Consider the following 23,086-nt stretch of genomic DNA (forward strand, 5'->3'; position numbering starts at 1 on the left):
TTCATTTTTGCGCCCGAAGCATAACAGCGAAGCTTGATCATCTAGTAATTCAATCACGCAAATACAGAATTTAGAAAGAAAATTTCTTAGTAAAATTTTGCACTAAAGAAGCAAACATGTAGGCGACTTAGTTTTTTAAAAAATCTTCCTAATAGCTACGTCATTTACCACTGTCCCATTTTCAATTGTTATACCTGATCGTTACTAAATGTGCAAATAAAAAAAATTCAAGAACTTCTATATAAAGTGAATGTTCTCTGGTTCTGTACATGATACCCTAAAATCTGCTCTATGATTTTAGTAAAAGAATTTTTTTGTTCGCGCTAAACTATGCTTCTCAAACTATGCTTGTAAAAGTAACAATAGTTAGTTTCCTTAGTTTAACCCAGTCACAAGAATACAGAAAAATCAACTACAAAAAGGTTTTTTTGGTGGTATGATAAAGTTTGTCACGTCTAAACCTTGTGTTGCAAAAAGAAAATAGTTTTTGAGTTTTAAGGGCTTCAAACGGAATGATAAATGCTTGATCTGAGAAAGTTGTTTAAAAAATTTTACAAACTACAATTATTTTCCTGTAACGTTTCATATCAGTACACTTGACAACACGCAAGAGTCGCGAATTCATTCAAATTTGCTCTCAATTATACGTTAAGATCACAGGCTTTGCTTATAGATTTGTTCTTAATTACACTTGATCACGGCTCCTATATTCTCGACTTTGAGAACATAAGCATTTTTAGCAGCGGGAAAGCGTAAGTCACACAAGCAAAATGTGAAATTGGATTACATATATTTGTATTTGGGAGAAAAGTTGACTGTGAAAAGTAGAGAAAAAACAGAGCAAGCTTAGTTCACAAGCATCATAATTTTGTACACAGCCACAATAGAGAACCCTTTGAGTCGTGTACAACAATGTTTTCAAGTAGACTATAATGTTATTCTCTTAGTAAGCAATTTTGTGGATTATGTATAATATATATCGGGGGAAATCTCCATTTTTTATGTAAATGAAAAACACTTCATTTTCATGCTGACATGAAAAAGTGCGGATTCTAGCAGCACCACATTTTTCAGTTAAATCCATCTTTTACATAGCTTGAAATTAATTTTTAATTAAGTGTCATTGGTTTATATTGGAGTGATTTGCAGGTTTTTGTTAATATAAATGGATGGAAAAACTCAAGATTTTGTTAATTTTAAAAACTAAATGTCTCACTAGAATAGTTAACTTAGATCAGTGTTTTTTATTTGGTCAAGCCAAGCTATTGGATAACCCCGTTAACTACTTCAAGAAGCTAACAAAATGAAGTACAAAATAAGGAACAAAACTTAGACTTCAAATCAAATTTTCTCAAATTAAAATTAGTTTATACTTACAAAGTGGTTTATTCTGAAAAAAATTCGGATAACAGTTTAGTTCGTGTTTTCCGCAAGTTATGAATTTCAACTCTTTACTGATGTTTACCTATTCTATCCCTTGAATTAGAATTGAAAGTAAGTAAAATTGGTATATTAAAGTGTATTTCCTATGAAATAAAATCGGAAGACTGATTATCGTCACTTAAGATTTATTTTCCCGTCAAAAATTGGGACTACCAGCTCTGCATTGATTTATTTTCACTTTTTCAAAAGCGTTACGTCAGCTAAGGGCAATTGTGATTGCTTCTTTTTTATAAGGTCTTTAGTTATGGTAACGACATACTATGCGATCCACGCGTGTATTACACATTGTTATAAAGCCTATGGATGTGATTCTTTGAAACCTTTAGTTGCCTATTTCGAACAGGTAGATTAAAATTCATAACGCTGGCGTCAAATTTTGGCAGTTAAAATAAATGTGAAATACGAAATACTTTTTTTGATATTTGAAATGAATACTTGAAGCTTTTCATCAGTTTTTGAATTAATCATGCTTTTTTATAGATCTGGTTTGATTCAATCTGCTTAATTTTAAACTCTAATTTTCTGTGTCAACAAAAGTACCCAATCACTTTACCTGTGAGCAACCCTCAATAGTCCAGTGAAATTCCACGGAGTCAGTTTGAACTACTCTGGACGCCTCCACTTCCACCAGCTTTGCCGGATATGTGGTCACATAGTGCTCCAAATCCGGTTGAGTCCGGAAAGCATTGTACCATGCTCTATAAAAGAACGCCATTTAAAATAGCTTCCGTATCCACGAAATTTTATATGCTTGAGATAATATTGAAAACAAGATGGAAAGCGGGCCTCTAGGAATGGAATCTAGGTTGATTTTGGCGCAAAATTTTTCCATTTGCAATGCAATTATTGAGATTATCTGAATTTCAAAGTGTAATTCATAGAGAAATATCAAATGGTCTAATTTCGAGGATTTTAAAAACTTTGAGGATTCCAATTTTTCACAAAAGAGGCAAAATTAAACGCGAATTTACTTATCATCAACTGATTTAGTGTATATTAGGACTACTGCTTTTCAATGTATCGAGTTATTAAAAGATTGAAACGAGTGTCGAAAGTAGTAATCTAAGATATGTCAGAGTAAAGCCTCCCGAGTCGGAGACAGAAATTAATCGTGCAAGATCATGCAAGAATCTTGCAAGACTACATAATTCGCACTCATTAATGATTTTAAACACAGTGTTGACTTTAAACGCGGTCTTAACTTGTTTTGGCTCAATCTAAAAAGGTCAAAGACGTTCAAAAACGGTGGTATCTTCAGAAAACAATTGGAAACAATCATTTCCTAAATCTATCGATCAGAAACAGTCAAAAGCGATCATTTTATAAAGTTAGTGGTCAAAAACCTCCAAACCCGATCAAAAACGGTTATTTCCCACAAAATGTTGACCGTTTTTGATCGGTCTGATCAACTGGGATGGGAGCGTTAATTTGACTTCGCGGTCCCCCATCAAAATCAATTATCCTTTTTATTTGGAATTGGGACAAACTTCAGGAATTTGGATAAGTTAAGGACGCGCTAATCAGTGTATCCCGAGAAAAATTGTTGGAAAAATGTCAGAAACACACATTTCCAACGATCTCACGTGCCACCCCCCCCCCCCCCCCCTCCCGCCTCTTGCGCTCATTTCCGTTATCATTTCAATATGTTCTTCTTCCGCTAATTCCCAGTGAAACGAAACTTGATGCACCTTGCATGTCATGCAAGATCATCTTGCCAAGGTCTTGGGTCTTGATAGGCGAAATATTCTTGTTCCACATTGGCAAGATACCCATGGAAGGACCTCACAAGTTTGCACATATCTTGGTGTTATCTTGTCATGTAGCATGACAGAATCTTGGCAAGATTAACCATGTTTTAGTATATTTTTTTATCAATGCGATCAAGTTTCATTTCACTCGGTTCTGCTTATTTATCACAACAATTTTACACATTTGGCTCATATCCGTAGCATTCCGCTCATCTCTTATGTTTATTGAGCGGAATAGTCGACATCTAATCCTCTTCAATCGAATCCGACTTTTAGCATATCAAATGACCGGTGTGACCTCTGATCAGACCGAACCCAGACCATGGTCCAGACTATTGTGCACTCGAACCACTGTCCAGACCCTATAATTTGGGCCTGGGAACACCCGGGTGTGCTTTCGAGTGGGTCTGATCATAGCTCAATTTGGGTCGGGGCCTAAACCTGGGAACTCAGCATAAAAGAAAATGTGATTGCTAACGAGAGAGTGAACTTGTAGTGAATGCCAGGAGTGAGGTTGCCATTATTGAGAACTCTGACGTCATTATCCAGCTGCTCTTCTGTCAGCTGCGCAGCTATTGAGTATTGCCCACACGTTGTGACTGGGCTGGAAACCTACGTGCATACGACAAGCATATGAAAAGTTTTTAATAAGGACAAGTAAAAATAGCATCGATAGACTGACAACTTATTAAAAGCATTTTAATTTCTATTTTTATTACATATCGGATCGATACTGTAACGAAACTCGAACCTCAAACCTGGCGTCAATGTTTGTTTACTTGAACTGGGATTGAACAAAGATCTCAATTGTTGTCAAAACTGGACGCTGTAGGTGATATTTAGCGCAAATTGGTCACAATTACGTCATCGGTTTTCGGCCTGGTGGATTTTTGATGTCATCAACCGAACTAGTCAATTAAAAGTATTGAAAACCTGAATTAAACTTGCCGACTGCAAAGAAAAAAAAACTTTCTCTTGTTGACAGTTTAAAAACTCGTAATAGGAAAATTCGTAATAGTTCGATAACCTACCCTTTTAGGTTTGCTTCTTCCAAGCATATGGAAAGACATGCGAATTATTTGCGGCAAAATCCTTTTCACCGAACCCTACAATTCTCTATTTTTGAGGCATAATATTAGGCGGGGTTGAGAATGCATTACTGTCTAATAATAAAAAGAAAAACAGGCATGAAACTTGAAAAAATCCAAATGAAACTGGAGATTACAGATACACCTAATTTTTATTTTTCGTTGATATTTTTTCAATTTTAAAAATTCTGGTTCCAAATGGTTCTAATAAACATTATTCTGTTGAAAAATAAAAAGCGCCTTCGGATAATACTTCGTTTTCAAAAACTAAATATTTTATCGTATGAAACCAAAGGAACCAATAGTGGTGCCCGTACTTATTACTCAATGCAAATAATTAATGAGCCATTGGAATTCCCTTTATGTTATTTCTTCTGCCTTTAATTATGTTCATGTCACTTTTTGAAATTTACAATCTGGCTGATAAATATTTAAAAATGATATAAGTTTTAAATATTTAAAGTGTAAATTTCCCACTTCTCCTACATTTTTCCCCAAAAAAATTTTCCCAAGAAGATCGTAGCTAAAATTTGGGAAAAATCGGGATAATAATATAATAAATTGTTCTCGAGTAGTATGTACACTTGTTTGCAACACATATGGTATAATCGGCAAGTTTTCCACTTGGAATTACGGGATCAGTAAGCATAAGCCAGATTTCCAGGAATCCCGCTGGCATTTCCGGGAAACGGTGAACTGGGATAACTCAATGGAGCATGATTTTTTCTTTCTCAGCTTATAGAATTAACATGAGCAAAAATGTATGTAGTTCAACTGATTATAACTGCTCACCGTCTGCCTTTAATGTTAGCACGATTAATTATTGACTGCGTTTTATCTTTAAATCGAAAATGTTCTTGACCATTAACAAAAAACTAATGTTCTTACTTTGAGCATAATTGTGCCTCTCTTCTTCTGAGCAGTACAGCTTTCCTCTCTTGCTTTTCATGCTAAATTTTTCTTAAGAGCTTAACTATGACTATCCTGCCCAAAATGACACTTCAGTTTTTTCCTTGAAAAAACAGGCAATGTTCTGGAACACAAATTTGTTCGAATCACAAACAGATCTCAAACTTAATTATAATATAGTTTGCAATAATTCAGAGTTCAGCGAGACAAAGTGTTGAATTATATAAATGATGGTATTTTGGACAGTGATACAGGTTGTGCCAATGATGCAACGCCGTCTCCGGAGATGATTTCAGCCATTCCCATTATGGACTATTGCACAGATCTGATGGCAACCGAACAAACTTTGGCACTTGCAAATGCCAGCGATCTCGACAATATATGGCCTTGACCAGATTTGATTTCAAAAAAATGCAATATTTTTCCACCACAGGCCTACTTAAACGGCGCGTTCCCGCTTGAAATCCAGCAAATCCAACTAGTCGACGATTTGGGTGGATTTCTTACTGAAAGTACTGAGTAAGAACCATGTCAGCAAGAACCATTTCCCTCGGAAAAAACTATATCGGTTGCGCGGTCTTTTTACTCATTTTCATGACACGTGTTTCGTTTGAAAAGTTCAGGCTACTAGAACGTATAGTATTGTCAATTGCTGAAGTCTACGCAGACAACGCCCATTGATCTATTATTCTTGTTCATTTGAAATGCAGAAAAAAGGCAGTAACAAAACGATTGAGTTGCATAATAAGCTCAACCATGGAGGTCATAATCTACCGGGCAAAAAATGATTTGGCAACACTTTAAGCTAAATAGAATTGTAATTTTGAGTCTAGAAAACTTGAGTTCAGCCAAATAGCCCCACTAAAACTGAAAAGAGAATCATTTACTCAAGAATGCAATTCGTCAAAATCATATTTTGAAAACAAGTTTTGTTTCGAAAAAATTTTTTTTGCTAAAAAAAATTTCTTCAGCTTCATAAATTGTAACTTCCGTCTAAATTCTTTACTTCAATTCAGTTTACTGTGAAACAATTATTTACTTTCCAAATAAAAACAGTGCCGACATTGGGAATTGTATTTTGCACCTTTCAAAATTGCAAATCTTGTCTAAAATTTCTGGTCTAGCATGTCACGAAAAAAATATACAACAAGTTTCCCTGAATTTCAAAACTTATGACGTATAAGATTTTAAATGAGTGAAATTTTGAGGAAAACTGAATGAAAAAGTGTATAGAAACCGTTAAGATAAAAACAAATAAAATGATCGATTCTCCTGTCAATTTTCTGGATGAAACATCTAGATCAAAACATAATAATTTAGTTAATTAATTATATGCTAAAATCAAATTTAAAATCACCATGCGTTGTTCATTGGAAATCAAATATATTTATCACGCTGAAGCTGTTCGTAGATGTATTCTATACTTCCATTTAAAGTTTTAAAACCATCTGAAATGTGTTTAACATTATGCGTAGAGTTCAAAGCTCGAACTTGCGAGGATAACGTATTCCAGGTCTCGACGCTTTTTTTTCAGAGCTTTTTTACTCCAATTTTTTGTATTTTTTGTGTTTTAGCTGGTTTTCCTCAAGCGCTTCTTAATAAATCGGCCATTGCAAACTTTTTTGAAGTTTTGAGATGTTCTCAATTACCGTTAATTGGTATGAGATTTTGCTCAGCTCTAATTTGAGATCAGGAGTTCAGCTGACAAGACCCGGTCTTTCAAGGGAAGATAATGACTTCCTGCGTTCGAAACAAACTTTTGTTCTCCAGTTAACTTGATTTTTGCGCTGAGTGGTTTAGAAATTGAATTCTGCAGGAAAATTCAACTATTGACCAATGTGAAAACACAATTGATTTGAGATTAGCAGCTGAATCTTGAAATGCATAATTTAACGAAACGCGTTTCCCATTTTTTAGAAATTCAAAACCAGATGATTTTCAAAAGATATTTCTGCATCGATTTGTGCACCAAGGTCACAGAAGCTTGGATTGGATTTAATGAGTTAACCTAGGAATTTGTTAGGAAACTTCATTAACTTTTTAAGAAAACAGGAACCCTAGAGCTATATCTAAGAGATGAACGTGATTGGTGATCATGTTTTCCAAAATCAAATCACTTAGTTTAACGCATTGAGTTTTATTGCAAAGGACAGACTTTAAAAATAAAATTGATGACGATGAAAAATCGAAGCCTGCTTTTTTCCTGAATTAACGCTTTTGCAAGATTTAAGAAAATGGTTCCTACTTTGTTTTTTTTGTTGATTTGCCCATTATGATTTCAATGAAGTGGAGTACCGCGTGTGTAGAAGATTTATTGGATTGAAAGCCAAATTGGTTCTTTCTCAAAAGATCAGTTTGTTTTTAAAAAACTGTAATAACATATTGATAGTAGGTCTTTCAAAAAGCTTCGCAATTGCCGGTCGTACTTATATGCGACGACAGTTTTTCATTATGTTTGAACGGGTTTATTTAAGCATGTTTGAGAACTTTGGAAAAAAATATTGTCTTTAATACGCTGGTTATAAATAAATTCAAATAGTTAAAATAGAGATGGATATCAGTAGGGTATTTTGCAGCTTATAAAAACGTGCATTTAAAATAAGGATGCAGGCGCTCGATTGTTGTCCAAGCTTTTAATAGATTTACCTCATTTTGTCAATTAAAGGAAATTAACCAAGTTGAGTTCTCTGACCAACATGACATTTGATCAAGCTCAAATTTCAGGGACCTACTTGTGACTTTTTTTGCCAATTTAATATTTGATGTGAAATTGATCAAAAATTTAAGATTGCTCTATATGCGGTGACAAAAATTTTTTGTGACGAAAAACTATTTTATTTTATTCACCTCAACTATCGGCAAAATTCACCGCTAAGCGTACAAAATCTCCTCACAGAACTTTTATTTTGAAATGATTCAAAATTTGCACTGTATGCGATGAAAATAGAAACTTCGCGCTAAAAACCTCTAACAGTACAAAAAAACACCGCATATGGTTTGCTATATCATGCAGTGAATCTGATTTAAATACAAAAAAAAGCTAAAATACAGTAATTGACAGGTAGATTAGTGGTAGAAAACGAAACTGCTGAAAATGAGGTCAAAGGTTCCTACCTACAACGCTAATCTTACGAAAATTCTACGCTATCACCGCGTTCACTGCTAAAGTGTGAAAGGATTTTGCAGTTAAATTTCTTTTGTCACTGTTCGCCACCGCTAATATTAGCTTATTTTTTTAAAGCAGTCTTGACCCGAGTTTGATATGTAAACCAACAGTTTCCAACTGATCTACTTATAGACACAAAATATTGTAGAGGTAAATTTGCCTGAACAGTGTGCAGGTAAGGCCTTGTGCAGATAAAATTTACCTGCACAATTTTCCCTGGAATTGATTTTCTGCACATTATTCAGGCAAATTACCTGCATTTTTGTGATTTTGATGCAAAAATTTGATGCAAAACTTTTCCAGGAAAATTGAGTTTGAAAATAATACTTCGTAGTTTGTCTTTCTTGACATGAAAAACGATTCCATAAAGCTTCACTATGATTTTGTCAAAGATGGAAAGAAGTGATCCAAAGAATTAAAATTTATTTTAAACTACTTTTATAACACTTTCATAAAATCCCCCTGCAGTTTTCGGGTCTCTTTTTTCCCTTGACTGCTAGAGTCTGGTGAACTTCCTCTGGAGATCAATGCACCGTCTCTGTGTGTCAGGGAAGCTCAAGAGGCCCATGCAAAAGCTAAGACAAAATTTGCATCGTTTTTTGCTCAAACACAGTTTCTCCTGTGACAAAAATGCAGGTAAATTTACCTGAACTGTGCATGTGTTTTGGAGTTCCTGCACACTACCTGCACGATACCTGTACGTACCTGCAAATGCAGGTAATTTTACTTGAAATGTGCATGCAGTCCCCATGCACATTTTGCCTGCAATTTACCTAAACAGTCCAAAGTTTTTGCAACTTTCCTGCACAATTTGCCTTAAATTTTCAGGTAATTTACCTTAATAATACACTCACAATTACCTGAAAATTTAAGGTAAATTGTGCATGTAAAGTTACCGGAAGTTTCAGGTAAATTGCAGCTAAATTGTGCAGGCGGACATCATGCACATTTCAGGTAAAATTACCTGTATTAGCAGTTACGTGCCGGTACCGTGCAGGTAGTGTACAGGAACACCTAAATACATGCACTGTTCAGGTAAATTTACCTGAATTTTTAGGCAAATTTATCTGCACGTTTTTTAGAGTGTACAAGTGCTGGCAAAATATTATTATTTTTTATTAGGAAACAAAAAATTTTTTATATGAGTGGTTGATGTTCCGTAGCTTCCTGGCTGTACCACTTATTGAAGTTATCTCTGTCCAGACTTCGTTTTCATTCGTTTTTTCCAGGCCGTGTAATTTTCTTTGATAAGAAAATATCGAGTTTTGGACTTCTGCCTGGGTTCTATGCAAATCGGGTACGGGGTCCTTGGTTACGAACTTCATCAATTTCTCATTTTCCCCCAACAATTGTGAATATTATAGCGCTATACACCAAAATCTGACTATGCCTCAATAGCATTAAGAACAGGAAAAATTGTTGGTGTCGGTTCTCCAACTCACCTGCCACATTATTGCTACAGGGTACTCTAGATTTCCCTTGTTCGGTAGTTGCCATAGTGATGTCACATTGTTCACACCCTGAGTAGTATGCTGTATGACCCATACACAGTCTGTCACTGTCAATTCATCCAGACCACACCCTCTTGTACTAGGGGACACCTCCCCGTGCACCCAGTCTTGTCCTGGAGATCTGGTAGAGGTACCTGTTTAAGATGAGTGTTATCTTTTTGATTATGGTACCAAAAATCTACGTACACCTGAAGGTTTAAAAAAAACATTATAAACACAAAATAATATAACATTTTGAATTCGAATTGGTTCTCTAATAACGCGTCATTACACATTTAGCTTTTTTAACGTCTAGCAGAATGTTTGCATAGTTCTCATACAGTGTTTTGGTAATTGCAGCTTCAAAATCGCCCATAATTGTTCAGAGGCATTCAGATCTGGACTGTATGGTGGCCATTCCAATATTTTCCACTTCTTCTCTTGGAAAAAATTGCCGATAATCTTCGTTTTATGCACAGGAGCATTATCTTGTTGAAAAAAATGTCCAGAAAAAGCAAAATTTTCTACATTTCCAAACGACCGGCATTTCCAAATAACCAGCAGCGTTTAGCTTGTTTAGACACTCAAGTTTAACAAGTTGTTTCTGTCCATCTGACCGTATTGTAACCCCAAAACATAATTGATTGTTTGTCCCACTCAATTTTTTTTGTGTTCAAGAAATCTTGTTGCATTTCTTCAAAAAACTCGAACAATTCCGTACCTGGATATGCGCACCTTTTATTCACCAAAAGAAACAACATTCTGCCAGCAAGAAAAAAAGAGGTTATTGACCATATTGATACACCATTTTGAACGAAAACACCTGCTTTTTCTTCTTCACACTGACTTTTTTGCAGCATTTCTTAAAAAACACCGAAATTTTCAGGATTTCGCCTAACTGAACCTCTGAAAATTGTATCCTAGGAAGATAAAGCGTTATGAGTCTTTCTAATGCTCATCAGTGAGGATTTGGGATCTTTCAAAACATCGATAGTTATTTTTTTTTATTTTTGTCAATTTTGTGGGCGTTCCGCTCAATTTTTGGGCCTCGAAATTATTATTTAAGTTACGTTTGTGTTCATACTGTGCACTAGATCTTGATGCCACGTTGAGTTGATTTTGTATTTTTGTCCATGAATATGCGACATCTCGTAGCGTAATGACTAGGCAACTTCTAAACTTCACACCTTTTTTCACGCCTGAGCGCAAATCATATTTATGCGGCACGAATCATGCTTTAGAAGCACAAATGACGCTGTACGTAGCTTTTTGGGACCATAGCGTATCTTTATATTAATACTAATTAATATTACTCCTGGTTTGTGTTAGTCGTGGTTCAATTTGAATATCAGTTAGTCAATTTCTGATTTCAAAAGGCTATTACAAGTCCTTGGATTCTTTTGTTCATTCAATCTCGGGTCGAGGATTTGTCGAAAAAGTAATGTAAGTGCGGCGAAGAGCGGTGAAAAATCACTGTAAAGAGCCCGAATCTTTTAGCCATTAATGCTACGAAATCGTTGAATTTTGTAAGGTTTGAGGAGAACTTAGTGCTAAATTTTTGTAAGAATTGTGGTTCTTTGCCATGATTTTTTTCACCACATTCTCCTGGAAGTGGTTTAAAAGAATCACCGCTACGAGAAGAAAGCGGTGAAATAGTACTTATTGCTGAGGATCACAATTCTTACAAGAAATTAACGCAAAAGTAACCGTAATGTTTATAAAAAATCAAAGCTTTCATGGCTAACAGAAGTGGAAGTTTTGAGGTGAAAATTTTTGTTTTCAGCGCTATCCAACCAATTGATTCAAAACCAAGAATTTCCGCTAACTAAATGTCAGCTTCATTACATTCAGTTGTCAAATCAACAATTATGAAAAATGCGGTTTTCGGCAAAATTTATTAATATTTTTTTTACCAGATTTATTATACCCTTCTTTCAGATTTGTTAATTAAGCCAGCAAAAAGGTTGGTTTTTGACAACATCAATCGATGCGCCAGAAATCCTCTTCCTCAAAATTGACAAAAAATTTTACTGACAATCTACAGTTGGTTTGATTTGAAAAACTCCATGACCCGATTGAAAAACACTTTTTTTTAACAAAAAGACATAATCTAAATGTATAAAAAACCGTATGAAAACCAAAGTTTTTGCCTAGGCAACCTGTTCCAACAAATCTGGGTGTTCCCATACATAGGCAAATTATATACCAGGTATATTTCCATTTGAATAACTTTGGTTCCATTGAAAAGCACTTTTTCAAGACATAAAACGATGAGTGGTATTTTTCTAAAAACTCTTTCAAAACCAACCATTTTTCCAAAAAAAGTAATAGCAAAAATTCTTATCGTGCAGGAGTTCCCATAAAAACGCGACCTCTCACTATGAGTTTGGTCCATAGTACTTCTGTAATCTCTTCATTTTTGTCTATTCGAATTTGAGTAAGAGCTGGCTTTTTTCTGGTCGACAGATCCAGGACTCTGTGTAAAACAGGAGTAAAATGTGTTCTGCTGAGATTTTCGGATATCCCTGCTTTCATCATACAATGTCAAATGTGATTTCTACGGTTTCTGTTAAATTTTTCAATTTTTCTTCTGTCAATTAAATTCTGCCCTCAAATTAAAGAAAAGTGACACAACGGGGAAAAAGATGGCAATATTGAGATTTGAGGACATTGAGGAATAACCTTACATTGCAAAACGTATATTTAGATTGAGCAATTGCACAAGAATTTGTTACTGTTTTTGGCACGGTATGGCTGTTTTAAACAACGTCTCAATTGGTGAGACATTAATGCAATCATAATTGATGAGTAATTTACTGCATAAAACCTGATTTCTCACATAAGTCAGTGAGGATTGAGGAGACCGCTCTACTCTGTTTCCCCCCAGTACAACATAAACAAATTGGGAAGGAAAACCTTGAGCAACCAAATCCTCAGCGCTTGGTTAGGGTAACCAATAAACCATCCGTGGACCCAACGATTTTTTTTGCAAAATATCCAAAAGTGTGGATATTAGCACTTTTAGCTTTTAAATAGTGCGAACAACCTTTTTTCATATATTGTCTAATCATAGCTAAGTTTTAAATATGTTTTCTAGGTGATCTAATAGTCCTTCATTTATCATCAAATACCATACAATTGAGGCCTTTAGTGTAACATATGTATCAGCTTTGCTTGAGCCAATCAAAAGCAGATGTAAATATTGGTCTAAATCACTCTATTTGATTAACCAATCAGAAAGAGTGATATTTATGTTATAAATGATAAATGTATTATTGATTACTTTAAGCGAATTGTTTAAATAACGCAACCATATAAGGTTTAGAACCATTAGAAGCTGTTTCAAAGAGCAGTTGGCTCTCAGTTTGACTTCAATTTGATTCCTAATCAATTTTAGTTTTTTGTTGTTAGGTTTTGATAGGTAATAGAATCTGCAAAACTTTTCAGATAGTTGAGCTTTCTTACAAATAGTTCTTAAAACATTGCTATCACCAAATAAAACCTTGAAAACTTCAGTACGCGATTGAATTTAAATTATCACTTAGGATTGTCTTTACTTCAATCAAACTTAATGTTACAGTCCTTTAAGCAGTCGAGCAACTAATCGAACTAATAGTTTCGACAAGATCATTAGTCACTTTTAGTTAGTGGGAACCAGGAGGACGTAAAACTCGAGAAAAATGGTGTGAAGATTAGGTTCCACTGAGATTCTTGTGCAGCCTCAACACAAAAACGACTCTGTTTTTGGTATATAGAGACAAATCAATTTTTTGGTCGCATTAACTGCAAACAGGACAGCTTTTATTTCAGTTTTCAAAATAAAATACTCAACTGTCACTCAAATGTAAGATGAGAAACAAAAATAATAAAACCACGCATTGTGTTTTGCGTGATTACGTTATATGCAAAAGTTCATTAGGGTAAAAGCTTTAATTTATAAAATTCGCTGCGTCATTATTATCCTCATCAGATTATGACCTGATTGAAAATGTTAGTGTATGAGATGCGAAAAACATGCTGTGACGGTTTTAAATGGTGAAGCAATCGACGCAAGGGACCATAACAGAAAAGAACCAAACAGACTAATTAAAGATTATCACTTATCCACATCATGGCTATTGAGAAAGTTTACTTTTTACCTTGGATCATCACTTGTTGACAAAAACAATTCACTAAAACAATTTTTAAACTAATTGGGGCTGTTTTGGAGATAAAGTTGTATGCCCCATTGAAAGACTCTATGGGCGCTACTACCAAAAAGTGTTTTTTTCCGGCAAAACAAAACAAGGTCGCCGCGTTTCGTAAAAAAATGATGGAGGGAAACAAAAAAAAAGTTTGTTTCAAATTTCGCAGAAGAAAGCAATTGGAATAAATTTCATAGAATTTCATTTACTATGAAAACCAGTTTCCTTCAGATTTTCAAAGAAAATTTAAATAATTTTTTTTCTTCCTGTTTTTACAGCAAATTTTTAAACCTATATTATCAATTACAAATTTTGTTTTTGTGTAACTGCAGCTAAACTGCCTTGAGTTTTTTCCTCAAAGTCAAGCTGTGATTATCCTCGAGCTATGGTTAAATGATACCGGATCCCAAAACAGTGAACTTCACAGAGGAACGATATCAAACTATCAATAATTTGTTTATGAATCACACACCTTGCGTCTCGGCTAGCTCGCCTCAACTATCGCACTATATTAGAAAGTAAGTTTTCATATAATTAAATATGGTAATAAACATAAGTCATCTCTAGTTGACATGTACCCAAAACATTTTGAAGATCACCACTTTCAAGAACTCACGGTAGTATTTTATCTGATCTTGCAGAAACCTTGCAAGATCTTGCGAGATATCACATTTGAACAATTTGGATAATTCTTCTTTTTTTTCCTAAATTGTCTTTTTGAAACAGTGATTTGTTTGAATCTGCTCAATCTGACAAAAATCTGAAAAATTTGGTTGCTTCGCCCTGAAAAGGCATCAAGCTTAAAACACTTGATAATTATTTATCCAATAGTTGCAAAAAAATAAAGATGCTTGTTTTAAGTTAGTTACAAGATCAGAAATCTTATCTTTTGCAACTTTGTACTGCATCCAATATTTGCAACTAAATTTTCTAAAACCTCTATTATTTTAAGAGATGCCAAGACCATATGCTGGCATCTCCTAAAATAATCCTTTATAGACTCATTTTCAATAGAGGAAGCATTTTTTCGAGTCATAAAAACACAGTCTTTAAAACTGTATATAGTTAGATTGAAAAACATTTTAAATCATTGAAAAAAATTTGTCACGACCAGTATCTTGTCACAAAAAAAGAATTCTTGAAACCCAAAGACCGATATAATTACAGTGCCAATAGAATTGTTGCATAAATATACAATTTAAGTTCTTTAAGTTGTTGAAAAAAGCAATCAATTTTATCAATATTAATTGAATTTGAATTCTCTCCATGATAGGCTCCCATAACAAAAATTATGAGAAACTTGAAATTCAGAGTTTGAAACTTAAGATTAATACAAATTGGATTAGATTTGATAACGTCATTCCAAGCTTCTAGAACTCAGACGACAAAAGAGTTCTTACGTAATGTGATTTGTGTTTGACGTCCAACTCAAACAAATTTGTTCATGTTTTTTGGTACTGTACTGTAGGAACCACTAAACTTATGAAAGCTATAGCTTAGTTCGTTTAATTTTTGCGCTAATAAATGGTTTTTTTAATCCTCAAAAGGTTTAGAAACGGATGTGTCGTATTTTTTCTGTTCAGTTCAATGTTTTTCAAGTGAAATTAGAAAAGAACGCTATTTGCCACTCAATAGGACAGCACTATAGTGGAAACGGCTAAAAATAGGTGCATTCATACGTTCAATTCTCGTCTGAACTGGAAAGAGCTTTTGATTTCATAAGCTGCACCTACTGCACAAGCCATTTTTGGCTGTACATTTGTCACTTCCTTTTTGTTATCTTGAAGCCGAAGCATAGGCATGAACTGATTGAAGAACATACACAGAAAGAAATTTCATTTTTTTCGTCTGTGAACTTCAATTAGCTTTTCAATTTAAACAGCTCAAAAGAACAAATTAACAAGTGCTCATCATATCATTTTTAAAACTGACAAGTTAAACTTTTCCGAAAACGCAATGCAACATGATATTAGATGAAAAAAATTTAGCTAATCTGGCGCATTGATGCCCGTTTTGCTCGCAATTTATCTTAAAAAAAACCCTGTGACAGGTTTAGAGTGCCACGATATCAATATATCATCCGGGTCGAGGTTTTGTCCAAAATACATTGTAATAATTGCAGTGAAGAGCAGTGAAGAAATCAACCCAAAGCACCCGCATATTTTTGCGATAAACGCCGTGAAATTGGTGACTTTTTCGTGGTGACTTTTTTAGCGGTGAATTTTCGTAAGATTTGCCGTTTTCAGTGGTAAAAATTTTGTATCACCGAATTCACTGAAATCCTTACAAAGAAGACTTACACCACCGTACACGTGGTCCATCCTCGCAACTCGTGCATGTCAACCACAGGAAACAAGGGAAATTAAAATTTTCACCACTAAAATACGTAAAATTGAGTGATTTTTACTGATGAATTAACGCAAGGTGTGCTGTTTTTAGGGTTGAATTTTTCCCCCACGGCTTCCGCCGATCAAAATATAAATTTTTCCTAGAGTGATTTCCATACATATAAAATCTTTGACTAGAGTTCGAATTGATTCGAATAATTTTTTGTTCCAATTATAATCCACGATATTTGAAAGTTATTATTTTCTTACATGCAATTAACAACAGATGAGAATCTAACTTTTTTTCTAGAGAAGCTACACCAAAAATTCATTTCAAATCCTACATAGTTTCATAAAAAGCGATGATTTCAGCTGTGAATTTCTGATATTTAAAGTTCTTAGCGGTGATTTTTTTAGGGGTGATTTGCCACCTGACTACATTTTTTCCAAATCATGGGTTCCTACTTATGTAAAGTTGTCTCAGGAAAATCTAGAAAACAATAGTATGAAAAAATGACGGCTATTTACCCAGGTCGCTGTGTCAACGCTAAAAATTGCTTTAAAAAATGTGGGAATTGTTGTGAATTTTGTGAAAAGATGTAAGAATTGGGGTTTTTAGCGTTTAATGCAGTAAATTCGTTGGAAAAAGAATTCACGGCTAAGAATCGCATATCTTACAAAATTTCAACGCTAAGTTTACCAAATATCTTCATGCAGAAAATATTGTAAAAAATATTTTTTAATCACCGCTCTCAAAGCATTCACCTTTATTCTTCCATCTTTTTTGCATTATTCAAAATACACAGTCTTTAATACTGTATATAGTTAGATTGAAAAACATTTTAAATCATTGAAAAAAATTTGTCACGACCAGTATCTTGTCACAAGAAAAAGAATTCTTGAAACCCAAAGACCGATATAATTACAGTGCCAATAGAATTGTTGCATAAATATACAATTTAAGTTCTTTAAGTTGTAGAAAAAAGCAATCAATTTTATCAATATTAATTGAATTTGAATTCTCTCCATGATAGGCTCCCATAACAAAAATTATGAGAAATTTGAAATTGCTCTTAAAACTGGCCCTCATTTTTTTCAGAGTTTGAAACTTAAGATTAATACAAAATGGATTAGATTTGATAACGTCATTCCAAGTTTCTAGAACTCAGACAAAAAAGAGTTCTTACGTAATGTGATTTGTGTTTGACGTCCAACTCAAACAAATTTGTTCATGTTTTTTGCTACTGCACTGTAGGAACCACTAAACTTATGAAAACTTTAGCTCAGTTCGGTTAAACTTTGCGCTAATAAATGGTTTCTTTAATCCTCAAAAGGTTTAGAAACGGATGTGTCGTAATTTTTTTTGTTGAGTTCAATGTTTTTCAAGTGAAATTAGAAGAGAACGCTTTTTGCCACTCAATAGGACAGCACTATAGTGGAAACGACTAAAATAGGTGCATTCAAAAGTTCAATTCTCGTCTGAACTGGAAAGAGCTTTTGATTTCATAAGCTGCACCTACTGCACAAGCCATTTTTGGCTGTACATTTGGTACTTCCTTTTTGTTAACTTGAAGCCGAAGCATAGGCATGAACTGATTGAAGAACATAGACAGAAAGAAATTTCATTTTTTTTCGTCTGTGAACTTCAATTAGCTTTTCAATTTAAACAGCTCAAAAAAAACAAATTAACAAGTGCTCATCATATCGTTTTTAAAATTGACAAGTTAAACTTTTCCGAAAACGCAATGCAACATGATATTAGAATGACAAAAACTTAGCTAATCTAGCGCATTGATGCCCGTTTTGCTCGCAATTTATCTTAAAAAAACCCTGTGACAGGTTCAGAGTGCCACGGTATCAATATATCATCCGGGTCGAGGTTTTAAAATACATTGTAATAATTGCAGTGAAGAGCAGTGAAGAAATCAACATAAAGCACCGGCATATTTTTGCGATAAACTCTGTGAAATTGGTGACTTTTTCGTGATGACTTTTTTAGCGGTGAATTTTCGTAAGATTTGCTGTTTTTAGTGTTAAAAATTTTGTTTTCACCGAATTCACCGAAATCCTTACAAAAAAGACTTACACCACCGTACACGTGGTCCATCCTCGCAACTCGTCAACCACAGGAAGCAATGGAAATAAAACTTTCACCACTAAAATACGCAAATTTGAATGATTTTTACTGATGAATTAACGCAAGGTGTGCTGTTTTTAGGGTTGAAATTTTCCTCCATGGCTTCCACCGATGAAAATATAAATTTTTCCTAGAGTGATTTCCATACATATAAAATCTTTGACTAGAGTTCGAATTGATTCGAATAATTTCTTGTTCCGATTATAATCCACGATGTTTGAAAGTTATTATTTGCTTACATGCAACTAAAAACAGACGAGAATCTAACTTTTTTTCTAGAGAAGCTACACCAAAAATTCATTTCAAATCCTACATAGTTTCATAAAAAGCGATGATTTCAGCTGTGAATTTCTGATATTTAAAGTTCTTAGCGGTGATTTTTTTTAGCGGTGATTTGCCAACTGACTACATTTTTTCCAAATCATGGGTTCCTACTTTTGTAAAGTTGTCTCAGGAAAATCTAGAAAACAATAGTATGAAAAAATGACGGCTATTTTCCCAGGTCGCTGTGTCAACTCTAAAAATTGCTTTAAAAAATGTGGGAATTGTTGTGAATTTGGTGAAAAGATGTAAGAATTGGGGTTTTTAGCGTTTAATGCAGTAAATTCGTTGGAAAAAGAATTCACGGCTAAGAATCGCATATCTTACAAAATTTCAACGCTAAGTTTACCAAATATCTTCATGCAGAAAATATTGTAAAAAATCTTTTTTAATCACCACTCTCAAAGCATTCACCTTTATTCTTCCGTCTTTTTTCGCATTATTTTCCGAGGTGAAGATATTTGGTAAACTTAGCGTTAAATTTTTGTAAGATTTGTGATTCTTAGCTGTGAATTCTTATTTCCACCGCATTTACTGCAATCAACGCTTAAAATCCTAATTCTTACATCTCACCAAATTCACCGCAAGTCCCACATGTTTTAAGCAATTTTTAGACTTGCCACCGGGAAAATAAAAGTCCTATTTTTAAATTAATGTTCTCTAGAATTTCCTGAGGCAACTACACAAAAGTAGAAATCGCTTTGGAGAAAATGTAGTCAGTTGGCAATGTTTTAATTTCAAAGACTAAAATAATGCAAACTTTTTCATTTTAATTATAACGTTTTTCTCATATAAACTGTAGACCGATTAAAGTTCTCAAATAACAGTTCTCGGACAGTCTTTGAACATTGCTTTGGACATTATAGGCAAGGTTCGATAGATGATGCCAATCAACTATATCAGTTTTCATTAAAATTCTTTAAACACAGCCTTGTAAATTGAAATTATGGTCGCTGCATCGTTGAAAGGGCATTTTGGGGTTGCAACATTAGCGCTATTGTTAAGCGTAGCAAATTCTAGTTTTTTAAGTAGGCTTTTCGCTTTTTGTAAAACGAAAAATTTCACTCAACATTTAGTCACCTTTTGGGGCCAATCGGTTTGCGTTTTTTTTTTGTTTCTGATCAGATCAGATCTTTTATATTCTTGCAAAATCTTACGACGAAGTTATTCAATAAAATATTTTAGCTCGACCTTAGTGGCCATCTAAAAATTAGCTGGCCGCGATTTTTTTACAATTCGAAAAAATTGAATTGTATTGGGGCGCTGTGTTTTTTACGACTCGAAGAGGAGTATTGGAGAAATGCTTTTTTTAAATCAATTTTATTGAGTGATTTTTGAAGCGGGAAATGAAACACGTGAAAAAATGCTGAACAAATTGAAGAGTGGAGCGAAAAAAGAGTGGTTTTTTGTTCATATCGCTGGTTCCTATAGACCGAGAACTTGAGGTGTGAAAAAAATTCTGTAACGAGCGAAATATTTTCACGTGCGTCATTTTGAAGCAGTTTTTTATCATTTTTTTGTTAAGAGGTGTGGTTATGATTTTAATTTAATTTTAGGCTGCTTTTGGTAGTGTTTTGAAGGTTTCTGGAAATTTAAATGAATTTTATGCTAATTCTGAGTGTATCTTTTTCATGAATTTTGCTGATTCAGGCTAATATTTGCGTTTTTTTGACGATTGTTTTGTTACACTGGCTCAAATGTGTATCAAAAAGACACCTTCTAATTGATCAATTTTTAGATAACAATTGGTTACAGTTTTGTGGATATGAAACATTTTTTTAGAGAGAAGATGAAGAAGGAGAAATATGACAAAAAATGTCAAAAACTGGAACTATTTTTCCTAATTTTTCAAAGATTTTTGGTTTTTGTTCTGTTTTTTGATCAGTTTCATAGCCGATTATGACTTGCTTGTCGTTTTGTGAGCATCTGGATACCCTATTCGCTGAAAGAAAATTTTCTTTGGATTTATATGCTGTTGTAATATTGAAAAAATTTATTAACTTTTTCCAGTTTTTTAGTGCTGGTTGTTATGAAGAGCATTTTTTTTTCATATCTTGGCTGCTAGTATTTTAAAAAATTTTACATAAGTGGTTTCAGTAGTTGTTTTGATGGAGTAATTTTGGCAGAGATAGTTATTTCGGGATCTCAATTTATGACAAAATTTTATCAATTTTTTTTAACAATCATATTTTAACAGATTTGATTTGCTTGTTTTTACTTTGTTTTATGGTTTTGTTTGTAGAAAATCAAAAATTGGTAGAAGAAAATTGTGTCTGATGAGTAGTTGGATGGCGTTGAAATAGATTTCCACTTCTAGCCGTTTCCGGAATTCTTCCGGCTATGTTTTTTTTAAAATGTGTCCACACATTTTTCAATGACTTCGATCTTTCAAAAAAGAATAAACAGATAAAAGCAAGGGCATGAAGTTTCATTAGAGGCAAAAGTGGGCTTTAGTAGTCTTTCAATTGCTTAGATTGGTGCAGCTGCTGCGATGGCCTTATATTAAGGTTAAAAGGTCATTTTTAGTAGTTCTTGGGCTCAAAATGGTGCATTTTTTTTATGATTTCTGTGATTTTTTATAAGTTTTTGTGTTTGATTAGTCTCAGCTTCAATTCATAGTCTCCTTGAGGTTTGAAATTAGAGCTTCTGGTAATAATGGATTGGCTTTCAAGATTTTAATTTCTCAAATTTTGGCATTTTTTTTTATAAAACGGGCTTTTTTTAAGGTTTCCTAAAGTTTTTATCAATTTTTGATATTAATCCATTCTCAATTGACAGAAAAACTATTCCACGGTCTGATAAAAGATTACTGCATGCCTGCTGGTTTCAATGGATTTGTTTTCAACAACTTAACATTTCGAGTTTTAGAATTTTTTTTAAAACATTTGTCTTTTATACAGTTTTTTTGTCTCAGTAGCCAGGTAGCCTCATCCAGGATTTGACAGTATGTTATTAAATAGTTGCTTGTGGGTAATTGAATGGCTTTCAACATTTCAATAGGACGAATTTCTTTTATTTTTGAAATTTGAAATTTTTTCTAAAAATTATTGCCTATCGATCTTTGAGCCAATGAATTTTTTAGGGCTTGGAATTGGGTTAAAGCTTAGCCTCCAGAAACGCAAAAATTCTGAGGATATTAGTATCACGATGATTTTCAGCAGTATTTAAAATTTGCATTTGATTTCATTTTTAAAAAAAAAATTGGTGATTTTCGTGTTAATCGAATTTCAAGGTCCAATTATTTTTTTCAGGTCATGCAGATATAATATTAGACCAATTTCAGAAACATAAATTGGTCTTGAACTTATATATCAGAAATAATTTAGAAAGAGGTATACTTAAAGGGATCAAGTTTTGCTTTTAAAAGCTTGTTTAGTTTGTTTGATTGTTTCAGTTTCTCAATTTTTTGAGAGTATTTTGTTTGTGTTTTGGTTGGCTTTTTCCAATTGATCTGCTGGTCTGGTACAGTACTTCTAAATTTTTCATTCAGTCCTTTGAATTGTATTTCAGGACTTGTCCTGCTATGTTTTTTTATTGTTTGACTTTGCTCTGACCCAAATTATTGCTGCTTGACTCTAGCTTGACACAATAGCAATACTGGATATGGCTCGACCCAACATTTCTAAGCAGGACCCTAAAAATTGTTTTTACGCGGGACTTCTTAAAATGTTCTTTTTGAGTCTGCTGTTGCATATAACAAAACTAGCGGACATGGCCCTTTCTAAAATTCTAGCTTTCAAGAAGTTTCAACTAATCAATGAACTCTGCTGTTATAATTATCAAGTGCTTCAGCATTTTGTAATCAATATAGCCTACTTGCGACAACTAACTTATCTCAAGAATTAAATTTCTCCTGAGGTCTCTGGCAGAAAATGCAAAAAAATAATTAAAAATACTAAAACTATCATTTCCTCGATTTAATAAAAGGATCGTGCTCGACCGATGAAAAGACTTTACCTCTACTTTGTGCTGGACAGTGTAATTATAGCCAATATTGGACCCCCCTCTCCCCCCCCACCTATAAAGTACTTTTCATCAGTCGAGGTCTAAACCTGGGGCGTATTTTTGGGTGATGCAGATTCCAGAATCACTCAGGGAAGCTCATCAAGCTCTCCGAACTTTTTCAGTCTTATAATAATAAGAACGCCGTACCTAAATCATTTGGGCGTTGCAGCAGTCGAGAATCTGTGACAAGAAACCGGCACTCTCCCAGTTTTCTGTGAAAGTTGAAAGACTTGCAGTATGACTTCTGCAGACACAACACACCACACAT

At 33.9% G+C, this 23,086-nt stretch overlaps 1 protein-coding gene across 1 annotated transcript in view; it reads right to left on the reverse strand.

The window, feature by feature from the left end:
• LOC142345007 (uncharacterized) overlaps positions 1-23,086 on the reverse strand; it is an 80,009-nt gene extending 56,923 nt beyond the window's left edge. The window contains exons 1-4 of the mRNA XM_075397090.1: positions 22,966-23,086; positions 9,797-9,999; positions 3,670-3,803; positions 1,997-2,141 (exon numbers count right to left, since the gene is read on the reverse strand). Coding sequence (XP_075253205.1) covers positions 1,997-2,141; positions 3,670-3,803; positions 9,797-9,999; positions 22,966-23,086 — 603 coding nt within the window. The remainder of the gene's footprint in view (positions 1-1,996; positions 2,142-3,669; positions 3,804-9,796; positions 10,000-22,965) is intronic.

This window comes from Convolutriloba macropyga, chromosome 8, assembly GCF_964194025.1.
Source record: "Convolutriloba macropyga chromosome 8, txConMacr16.3, whole genome shotgun sequence".
Taxonomy (NCBI): Eukaryota; Metazoa; Xenacoelomorpha; order Acoela; family Convolutidae; genus Convolutriloba; species Convolutriloba macropyga.